Raw genomic sequence first — 11,919 nt, forward strand, 5'->3', positions numbered from 1 at the left:
AAGTTGATTCGAGCAGTTTGTGTCCAGTGGGAGTCTACTGTAATAGACTATTTGGTCAAGTCATAGCCATTACACATTCTCAGTTATCCTATTGATAATTTCTACATGTAAGTGCATATAATTACGACCTTGTGGGAGGCAAAAGTATCTAGGGGCCAGATATAGCCTATTGTCGGAGCTTTTGCACCAGTTTCGATGTAGCTTTTCAATCTTTGAATGGAACAGATTCAAAAGCTTATCTTTCAAGCAAAGAATCGAATTGTTTATAAGTGTAATCTCATTGCATGATCTAACATGGTTCTGACAACATCTACTTTTTCAGTAATTAGGCTATTTGTATTTTCTGCTCACCACTTGTGTTCCATATTGCATTGGTTTGATTCTTGTAACCATTCTTCATGCATTCATCCAAATATGACTTGGGGTCGCAGCCGGATATCAATATTTCTCTCAGGAGGGCAATGTAGGCAATGGCGAGTCTCAGGGTATCAATCTTGGACAGGCGCTTTTCATACGGAAAGGTGGGCACGTGGCACCGCAGCTCTTCGAACGCCGAATTGATACTCAGCATCCTCTTCCTCTCCCGGATATTAGCGGCGTGTCGCTGGATCTTGTACGGGTGATGGGGCACAAACCGCCGAGGCCTGCGCTTGCTCAACTCGTGGGGCTCGTCCGCCGAGGAGCTGTCCACTTCAGCACCAGCGCCAAGGCCGGGAGACTGCGAGTCCAGGTCTGTGAAGGTCAGCTGCGCGTCCGGGAACATGGACTGGCCACCGAACGAGGACCAGGGCGAAAGCTGGCCGCTGACCGTGGTGCAGTCAAAGAGTAGACTGTCCAACTGGGCCTGGAACTGGAAGTTAAGGTCCATCTGGCCCCAGAAATCAAAGTTTGTAGTATCATCTTGATCCAAGTCAAATAATACATCTTCCATTTTAAAGTCTTATTGTTCAATTCAATAAGCTGTTTTTACCCGGCAGGAGAAAACGTGTAGCCTGCAAGCACGAAATCGGTGCCTAGTTTAAAAGTCCCTAGTTCAAAATAAAGTGCTTGTGAGGACCGTCTGATTGTGCGCTACACGTCACTTGTAATCTCTGGACTGTGTGACACGCGCAGCGCACATCCCGAGCATTAAATAGTTCCCGGGCTTCCATGTCTGGCCGCGGGGTGCTTGCAGCAGGGGGCGCGCGTATATTCTAAAGGCTTGAAAAGGACCTAATTAGGACACATATGCCCCCCCCCAATAGATCACTCATTGCCTTTTAAAAAGCGGAGCTAGATACAAAGGAATCAGTTGATCTTCAAATTACCGACAGAAGAAAAACACGTGTCCAATTATAAACTTTACTCAAGTTGTTCCCTATACAAAGAGCAAAGAGTAGCCTCATATTTACAAAGAAAACGACGTAGACTATTTGCCATTCGTTCCTTGAGAGGCCTCATGCCCAGTTTTTCCCCGCGTCTAGCACTTGGTCAACCGGGTGGCATCTGAATAGAATAGCTTTATAATTAGATCTCAGTTCGTGCCACACAATACTGTCCGAAACATATGAGAGCACTCTCAATTATCAAGCGACACAGCCCCCAACTTAAGACTTAGTTGATAGGCCTACAAAACGAGCAACGTAAGACAAGCAAATGATGTTGAGGGTGTTGGTACAACAATACAATCAAATGCAAGGGGCTTCCATTGCAATAGTCTATGTTGTAGCAAACCTGAGTATGGTCTGATGCAAGTCAGGCACGTATCATTTTCCTGCATCAACTTGTCTATTGCGTTTTGTCTTAACAATTGCTATTAGAAAACAACAAAAGCAAGCTGAAACAAAACAATTTTTATTCATTATTATTATTTTTGGTCTGTTTATCACACAAAGCAAGTAAATTCGCAAAGTCTATTACTTTTATTAGGCCTGTGACAGAAGGAGATAGCCTCTAATTACGGCGAAAGTCAATGAAATGTTGTGTCTGCTGCCTATGGGAAGTACATATGTTTTTTATGTATATACTAATAGTATGTTTACATTTTCTAACATAAGTGTTTGATTTAACCAGTCTTTATGATTTTCGTTGAAAAGGGAGTGTTTGTCATTGCAAACGCAGAAAGCAAGGCCTGCTTTCTCTTTAGTGGTTAGAGTACCAACCCACTGGGCACATCACGTCATTTCAACGTGGGCATTTGAGTAATAATTGATTGAGACATTGAAACCTTTATTCATCCACTCAAAAAGACTGAGAGAAGTTTATTGAATTCCCAGTGTGTTGTCACCATGCTTTCAACCATCTAAAGGCATAACCAAATTTCCAATGGAAAAACAATGTCAGATTGTTGGTTTAATTGCCATCTAAATGTGCTATCAGTGCGCTTTCAACCAGATATTTTGTACAAAAACGTAATGTGTTGTTACTATGCTTCATCTATGCTTCATCTAATAGCAGAACCAAATTACCTGGTTTGCAGTTGATATTACATTAAACATAGTGCAAGTCGTCAATGCTGTTCGAGATTCTGTGCAGATTATTGTAGCAATTGTAAAGATCCCCAGACCTGTACCTTTGCATGCTATCTTGAATATGCAAGCTTCCTATGATTACATAAGAAGACATGTGGGTCATTCCACCAAGTTGGTGCCTTTTGAGAAATGTAACTTGGTCAAAAAAACGTTGATTTCACCTCCTTTTAACATTATGTCAAAAGAGCACATGTTCAACTTCATCTCAAGAGGTCAAATTAAAAAAAATACTATAATAAGTGCCCATCAAGTGCCAAATAAAGAAACAGGGTTGATGATTTCTTCTTAAATTGAAGATTGCCATTGAAGCTTGTTGTGTGCAACAGGGAGTGGCAATTGAATGTAAGCTTCACAAAAAAAAAGAAATTGTTAAACATTTCTAGCCTGCCTATCTATGTGTAACAGGGTTGACCTGTTATGATCGACCTGCTCAGTTTTCCACCACAAAACACCAGAAAATGTCCAAAAAGGAGCAGAACCAGCTCACCAGCTTTTAGTCGATGATTTGACTAATACATGTTTGTTTCTTTTGAATGTTTCTTTAAAAAAATTTAAGTAATAGTTTCACCATATTAAAACTAGAGTTCAGTTCACGTAACAGGGTTGACCATAACATGAGTAATCACATCAAATAAATAATAATCTTCAGAAATAGCTTTGTCAAATCAACAAAAATATATTGGGCTGATGGTGAAACTTGGAGACATTTTGGGATTAAGTGGGTGACAATACATGGTTGAAGGAAGGACATGTCAAAATGCATAATATTGGCACTTCAGCAAGCCTTTATTCATATAAAAAATGTGGATTTATTGAATTCTCCATGTGGTCTATATTAAAGGGCACTTAATTTAATATAACAGGCTTTAAAAAAAAAATATATATATAAATATAAATATAAAATATATATATAAAATACTGATTCAAAGGGACGCACATTTCAAAATGTCGCCATGGATGTGTTTCTCATTTTAAGTTAAAATAGATACTTTTACATTAGTTTCTAAGATAGCCTTAACTTTAAGCTATTTACCATATTATAAAAGTCATATTGAATTGTGTTTGGTTGATAATGCAACCAAATACCAACATTTAAAAGAGATATATCTAATGCTTCAATAGCTTCATCTGAGCCACTGGGTTAATCCTAATCTTTAACCTTTAATTTTTGGTTTAGTCGGAGATGTGAATCAAACATAATTTGTTAAGTGTCAACAAGTTAATAGGCTATTTAATGTACAGCAAAAGCGATATTGAATTATGTTTGGTTGTCAACGCAACCAAATATCAACATTTAAAGGAGATTTTGTGCCACTGAGTTAGTCCGGCATTGATTCCAGCTTTGTCAAAAAAATGTATAATTGATATGTTGGATTCACGTCTCCAAATCAAATCAAACTGTAAATGCACTTTAAAAAAAACTTTGATTTGATTTTGTGCTATTCTTTAACATAGATTTTGGTTGAGATGAAGATGTGAGTCCAACATATTAATTATTAACTTGAAGATTTGAAATTACGATTACATTTGAAATCAACCAAAGCTTGAAACTCTAGGCCTATATGTATTGTCTATTTTAGTTGAAACCTGGGTTGAATTGAATCAATAGCTGTTGATGACTTCGCAAATGCTATATAGGCCTCAATAATATAAGCTTTATTCTATAGCTAGAGGACTCCTTATATCTCCAGGAGTGATTTTTTTGTCTTTATCTGTTCTAGTACTGTCTTTTTGCTAGCTAGGGCCATCTATTTTAAGTGCTGCCCGATTTCTCGGTGGCCTTACTGGTATGTGAACTGCTGACTGCTCAAAATCTGCAGATAACTGTTAACACATCAACCAGGATCAAGGGGCAGGGCAATGAGGGCCTTGTTTTGGTAATCAGTGGCTGTATTGGAGGGGGGAGTGGTTTCACCTCTCCTAGGCAATCAGCAATTACTGTTATTTATTCAGTCTCCCCTGGTTTCTCAGCGGCAGCTGTAAGCGGCGGTCGTGTCAGTGGTGGGAACAAAGACGGTTTTGCCGAGATGTCCTGCTGAGTTATTCACACCACCCTCTCACTTGAGTATCTTACCTAGTTATTTACAGATTCTCATTTTGATCTTTTTTTAGCTTTGTCAACCATGTGTGTTTTCTATACCTGTTCGCACCTCTACCTGTAGGCTTTACAGATGCGCCCCACCCCTTGGCTGCAACCCTTCTAATTTAGTGTACCCTGCGCGCACAACCCATGTGGAATTCCGGGTCTCTGGCAACGTTTGGAACTGCCGATCTGCGTTGAAGAACGCTGAGTTCATCTCAGCCTATGCTTCCCTTCAGTCCTTTTACTTTTTGTCCCTGATGGAGACATGGATCACCCCAGAGAACACTGCTACTACAGCTGCTCTTTCTTTATCTGTTTTCTCTCACAGTCCGATAGTATGTGATAGCATAGGTCTACTAATTTCTCCTAAGTTGAAATTTTCTCACCTGTCCATCTCCTCATTTGAATTCCATGCTGTCACTGTCACTTGTCCACTCAAGCTTAACATTATTGTCATCTATCGCCCACCAGGTGCCCTTGGAGAGTTCTTCAATGAGCTTGACACCTTGATAAGCTCATTTCCTGACGATGGCTCACCGCTCTTCGTACTTGGAAACTTCAACCTTCCGACGTCTGCCTTCGATTAATTTCTTTCTAACTTTCGCCTCCTTGCCTCTTTTGACCTAACCCTTTCCCAATCCCCTCCAACTCACAAGGCAGGCAATATGCTTGACCTCATCTTTACTAGAGACTGCTCGCCTACTAATCTCACTGCAACCCCCCTCCAGGTCTCTGATCACTACTTTGTTTCCTTTTCTGTCTCCCTTTCCTCCAACCCTAACCACTCAGCCCCTACCCAGATGCTCATGCACTGTCACAATCTTTGCTCTCTCTCTCTCCCACTACTCTCTCCTCTTCTATCCTATCATCTCTCCCTTCTGCTAAATCCTTCTCCCTTCTGTCTCCTGCCTCTTCGACCCTAACTCTCTTCCCTTTAGGCATCCTATGACTCGCACTGTCCCCTTTCGTCCCAGCCGGCTCGGCCCTCCCCCCTGCTCCGTGGCTGAGTGACTCATTACGAGCTTACAGAACAGGGCTGCGAGCAGCTGAGCAAAAAATGGAGAACTGTCACGACTTCCGCCGAAGTTGGTGCCTCCTTGTTCGGGCGGTGTTCGGCGTCCATTTGTTATGTCTTGATTGCTCACACCTGGTTCCCATTTTGTTATGATTACTTCCCTATTTAAACCCTCTGATATTCATTATGTTTTGTGCGTTATTGTTTTACTGTTGGTCGTGTTCGTTGTATGTATAGTTATTGTTTTATCCCTGCGTGGATTTTGTATGACGAACTTTGCCTAGAGTAAAAAAACGTATGTTTTACTCAGTTTGGTGTCCTGCGATTGACTCTATTTCTCATCTCCTATGACATTGACAAGACACTAAACTTCTGTAGGACATATCATCCTACCACTCCCTCCTATCTACCTTCTCTTCCAACTGTATCCACTGCTTAAGCCACCTTATACCACTTTACATGTCAAGCTTCTGCCTCTAACCCTAGGAAACTCTTTTCCACCTTCTCCTCACACCTTAATCCTCCACCCCCTCTGCGGACGACTTTGTCAATCACTTGACGACATCCACTACTCATTCACTCAGCCTATTGAGTCCACTGGTCTAACTCACACAGAACTACCCTATGCCTTGACCTCTTTCTCCACTCTCTCGCCAGATGACATCCTGTGACTAGTGAGGTCTGGCCACCCGACAACTTTCCCACTCGACCCCATCCCCCTCCCTTCTTCAGACATCTCTGGAGACCTTCTCCCATTCCTCACTTCACTCAACTCATTCCTGACCACTGGCTGCATCCTCTCTGACTTGAAAATGGCCTGAGTTGCTCCCCTCAAGAAATAAACAGTCATCTGACATCAAAAACTATAGACCTGTAACCCTTATTTTCTTTCCAAAACACTTCAGCATGCTTTCTCTGATCAACTTTCTTGTTATCTCTCTCAGAAAAATCTTCTTGACCCGCACCAGTCAGGCTTCAAGACGGGTCACGCAAATGAGACTGCTCATCTCTATGTCACGGAGGCTCTTCGCACTGCCAAAGTTGACTCTCTCCTCTATTCTCATCTTACTAGACCTATCCGCTGCCTTTGACACCGTGAACCATCAGATCCTCCTGTCCACTCTCTCAAGGCTGGGCGCCTCAGGCTATGCACACCACACAACAACAACCTGTCGTTCTCTGCAAACATCAAATCAGTGACCCGCTCCTGCAGGTTCATGCTCTACAACATCCTTAGAGTACAACCCTACCTCACACAGGAAGTGGCACAGGTCCTAATCCAGGCACTTGTTCTCTGTTTGGACTACTGCAACTCGCTGTTGGCTGGGCTCACCGCTTGTGCCATCAAACCCCTGAAACTTATCCAGAACACATCAGCCCGCCTGTTTACACTTTACAAGCGGCACTCGTCTAACCTTCCCAAGTTCTCTCATGTCACCCCGCTTCTCTGCTCACTCTACTGGCTTCCAGTTAAAGCTCGCATCCAGTACAAGAGCATGGTGCTTACCTGCGGAACTGCCCCTACCTTCAGGCTATGCTCACACTACACCCCAACACGAACGCTCCGTTCTGCCACCTCAGGTCTCTTGGCCCTCCCACCCCTACGTGAGGGCAACTCCCGCTCAGCCCAGTCCAAGCTCTTCTCTGTCCTGGCACCCCAATGGTGGAACCAGCTTCCCCTGAAGCTAGGAGAGCAGAGTCCCTGCCCATCTTCCGAAAACATCTGAAACCCTACCTCTTCAAACAGTATCTTAAATAATCCTCCTGTAAGTCACTCTGGATAAGCGCGTCTGCTAAATGACTAAAATGTAAAAATATTATCATTGATGATATACTGTATGACTTAAAAGATGGTTACATTTCATTTGCTCTGTTAAACCTACCCTTTGGAATGACTTCAATAGCAACAGTGAGATTTTATCATTCGCAATATAGCACACTGCTAGTAGTCAGTGACAATATCAACGTTAAGCAGGGCTGGGCTTGGTTAAAACACTGGATAGAAGACCAAATGAATAGCTGTAGATATATCAACACCCCCAGTGGGAGGTGCTATCCAGCCTACTGTTTTTTTTCTGATAGTGGATATAACGTCGAATATCTGACATTGTTTCAAAGCTACAAATGCAACATATTTTATAGTTTTTCTGTTAAATTGGTTACCATGATAACATATTCCTGTGGTTGAAATGTCACTCTCAAAACAACAGTTGATTACTTTTTTTCAAATGTCCCGAAAGGTTGATGACTTTTTTTCAAATCCAATGTATTTCCCACGTAGACTCTACGTCACAATACGTTGGCAAATTACGGTGAAACAACATTGATTCAACCAGTTTGTGCAGTGGGAAGGCTCTATTCAGTTACGTGTCATGCTGTTATATGCCACACTCCATCAAGAAGGCATGTAATTGTTCAAAGTTAGGAGCACTCATTTGTTCCAAGCGACTTAGGAAACGAAAGCTAAGCTATCCTTACCAGCTGTTTACACTTTACAAGCGACACTCGTCTAGCCACAGCAGCCCAAAATCTGTCCACCAAAATAAAGCCCACGAAGTGAGGAATTTTTGTATGGGTGTCAATGAGTGTTGAATTTGGTCAAGAACAACAACAAAAAATGCTAATTTGCTACATGAGGATAATTTGATTGGATATAAGTTTCATAATGGGTAGGTCGTTACGATTGCACTGATGTTAGCAGGCATGTCGGCAACTTTGAAAAAAATGACTTTATATTGGAGTTTTGCCTGTTGTCATAGACTCATCATGGGTACAATCAATTTTAGCATGGACATTGCCATTGAGGGCTTCCACCATTTTAAAGTACCTATCTAGGTGGGGATTCCTACAAATTGGGAGCAATCAGCCAATGAAGAAAATTGACTACTTTGAAATGGAGATAGCCTCGATGGTGCTGCCCATGCTGTCACAGATGGTATAATGGCACAGATAAAAAAAGATGTTTTCTATCTATCTCTATGGCCTGTTGTTCACACACTTATCTGCCCTCTAATTGGCTAGAATGGTCTCACCTGATCTCGCCTCCTACCTTCCATCTTTGAGGACATGTACACTACCGTTCAAAAGTGGGGTCACTTAAAAATGTCCTTGTTTTTGAAAGAAAAGCACATTTTTGTCCATTAAAATAACATTCAAATTAATCAGAAATACAATGTAGACATTGTTAATGTTGTAAATGACTATTGTAGCTGGAAATTGCCTATTTTTTATAGAATATCTACAGTTAAAGTTGACACACTCAGGTTGGAGTCATTAAAACTCATTTTTCAACCACTCCACACATTTCTTGTTAACAGACTAGTTTTGGCAAGTCAGTTAGGACATCTACTTTGTGCATGACACAAGTAATATTTCCAACAATTGTTTACAGACAGATTATTTCACTTATAACTCACTGTATCACAATTCCAGTGGGTCAGAAGTTTACATACACTAAGTTGACTGTGCCTTTAAACAGCTTGGAAAATTCCAGAAAATGATGTCATGGCTTTAGGATCTTCTGATAGGCTAATTGACATAATTTGAGTCAATTGGAGGTGAACCTGTGGATGTATTTCAAGGCCTACCTTCAAACTCAGTGCCTCTTTGCTTGACATCATGGGAAAATCCAAAGAAATCAGCCAAGACCTCAGAAGAAAAATCGTAGAGCAAATTGGGAGCAATTTCCAAATGCCTGAAGGTACCACGTTCATCTGTACAAACAATAGTACGCAAGCATGAACACCATGGGACCACACAGCCGTCTAGGCAGAGTACTGCTGTCTGGTGTTCTTTTGCCCATCTTAATCTTCTATTTTTATTGGCCAGTCTGAGATATGGCTTTTCCTTTGCAACTCTGCCTAGAAGGCCAGCATCCCGGAGTCGCCTCTTCACTGATGATGTTGAGACTGGTGTTTTGCGGGTACTATTTAATGAAGCTGCCAGTTGAGGACTTGTGAGGCATCTGTTTCTCAAAATAGACACTCTAATATCTCTTGTCCTCTTGCTCAGTTGTGCACCGGGGCCTCCCACTCTTTCTCTTCTGGTTAGAGCCAGTTTGCGCTGTTCTGTGAAAGGAGTAGTACACAGAGTTGTACGAGATCTTCAGTTCACAACATGCCATTGGAACACAGGAGTGATGGTTGCTGATAATGGGCCTCTGTATGCCTATGTAGATATTCCATAAAAAATGTGCGGTTTCCAGATACAATAGATATTTACAACATTAACAATGTCTGCACTGCATTTCTGATCAATATGATGTTATTTTAAAGGACAAAACATGTGCTTTTCTTTAAAAAACAAGGACATTTTTAAGTGACTCTGAACTTTTGAATGGTAGTGTACATGTATTTCCATTGTTAGAGCGGTCACTTGACTATCTTTTCGATATAGTAGACAATCTTTGGCCACTCTAGCCTCACCCTCATGTGGTTGCTAACAAGCTCGCTGGCAAGCTAGGTAGTGCTAGGCAGGTGCACAACTTTGGTTTTAGAAGTGGGGGGGACATCATTTTTATTTATAAAAAAAAAAGTTTTATCCAGTCTGATAAACACTCCAAACAGACTACCCGACTGCTCGAGGCGTCCGTATTGTCCTAAAGCACACCGTTGCCTCGTTTTCTATCCCAATCAAATGATAAAAAGTGTAATTTCAAATTGTCCCCCCCGTCCCCAGTGAAAGTTGCGCCCCTGGTGATGGGTATCAACAGCCATTGTCAACCAATCTAGTAGAGGTTGGAAGCTATGGTGAGCTTCGATTTGTCACTCCCGTTGTGATATTTAAATAAAGGATTTTCTTCGATTTAGATAAAGTTCAGCTTTCTCCGACTTTAGTCCTGCCCTGTTCAGCTCCCTCGGGTTCAGGTCCCCTGCCCACTCCACTTCTCTCGCTTTCCTTCCATTAAAAATGTTTGGCTTCCGATGTTTCACCGTGCGACGCTGCTTCTAGTATAAACGCACATTTAGGGCTAACATAAGACAGGTGAACGCGTGGTGGGAGGTGATGGACAATTATCATCTTCTATAATAGGCCTACAGTATGTTCCATAGGCCCAGCCGACGGACTAAAAGAGATGGGTTCCATGCCATCTTAATAAATGAGGGAAATAGCCTACATCCAACATTGCCCATACATTTCACTGAGGCATATTCTGAATTCATTTCTGGAATGTTCTGATTAAATATTAAATGTTGACCTGCAAGCCTGTCCATTTTCAGCACAGACAAGCAACAGTCTTATTTCTGATGCAGAAGTCACACAAAGCAGTGTCCTTTGCTTTGTTTACAGGGATACCTTTTCTTCTATCAAAGGCTCATTGTCCCCTACTCTGCTGCCTCAAATAGAGGGTTCCAAAATTTAACAAGGCGTTGAAATAATTTATGCTTAAGTCATCACAGATGTTATTGCAATTGACAACTATTCCAGGCTCAACCTGGTCTGAGTATTTCATATTATTCGGTACGTAAATCCGGGACCCTCCATTTATACTTTACAAAAATATAAATGCAACATGCAACAATATGAGAGAAATAAGCTTTTTGTGCATATGGAACATTTCTGGGATCTTTAAATTCAGCTCATGAAACATGGGACCAACACTTTACATGTTGAGTTTATATTTTTGTTCAGCTTATTATGATATGTTACGTTTTATATGGTATGTATGAATTTGTTGATATCCACCACCCCTTTCATATGATATGTTACGAATTTCAATTCGTGTTATATGATACGAATTTCAAAAACGTACAATATGTTCTGAATTTGCTAAACTTATCATACGTAATGAATTCGCAAAACGTGCAATATATGTTACCAATTTGCAAATGTTATATGTTACAAATTCTAGCTAGGTGGCTAACATAAGCGAGCTGGCTAACGTTAGCTAGGCTAAGGGTTACGGGGTTAAGGTGAAGTTTAGGAGTTAGGTTAAAGGGTTAGGGGAAGGGTTAGCTAAAAGGGTTAAGGTTAGGGTTAGGGGAAGGGTTAGCTAACATGCTAAGTAGTTGAAAAGTAGCTGAAAAGTAGTAAGTAGTTGAAAAGTTGCTAATTAGGCTAAATTGCAAAAGTTGTCCGTCGTGAGATTCGAACTCGCAACCTTTGAGTTGCTAGCTGGCTAACGCTAGCTAGGGATTAGGGTGAAGTTTAGGAGTTAGGTTAAAGGGTTAGGGTTAAGTGACATACTAAGTAGTTGCAAAGTAGCTAAAAAGTAGTAACTCGCAACCTTTGGGTATTATAGTTTAGGAGTTAGGTTAAGTAGTTGAAAGGTTGCTAATTAGCTAAAATTATGAAGTTGTCCATGATGAGAC

General features: G+C 41.3%; 1 protein-coding gene across 1 annotated transcript; it reads right to left on the bottom strand.

Annotated features, from left to right (window-relative positions):
• Positions 1-325: 325 nt before the first annotated feature.
• LOC106581735 (pancreas transcription factor 1 subunit alpha-like) lies at positions 326-868 on the bottom strand. The gene has a single exon (XM_045704883.1). It carries the CDS (start codon positions 866-868, stop codon positions 326-328), a length of 543 nt encoding a protein of 180 aa, XP_045560839.1.
• Between the last annotated feature and the right edge of the window lie 11,051 nt (positions 869-11,919).

This window comes from Salmo salar, chromosome ssa21 (assembly GCF_905237065.1).
Source record: "Salmo salar chromosome ssa21, Ssal_v3.1, whole genome shotgun sequence".
Classification (NCBI taxonomy): Eukaryota; Metazoa; Chordata; class Actinopteri; order Salmoniformes; family Salmonidae; genus Salmo; species Salmo salar.

Excerpts from the sequence above, each read along its gene's own strand:
- LOC106581735 (XM_045704883.1), bottom strand. The coding sequence starts at position 868 with ATGGACCTTAACTTCCAGTTCCAGGCCCAGTTGGACAGTCTACTCTTT.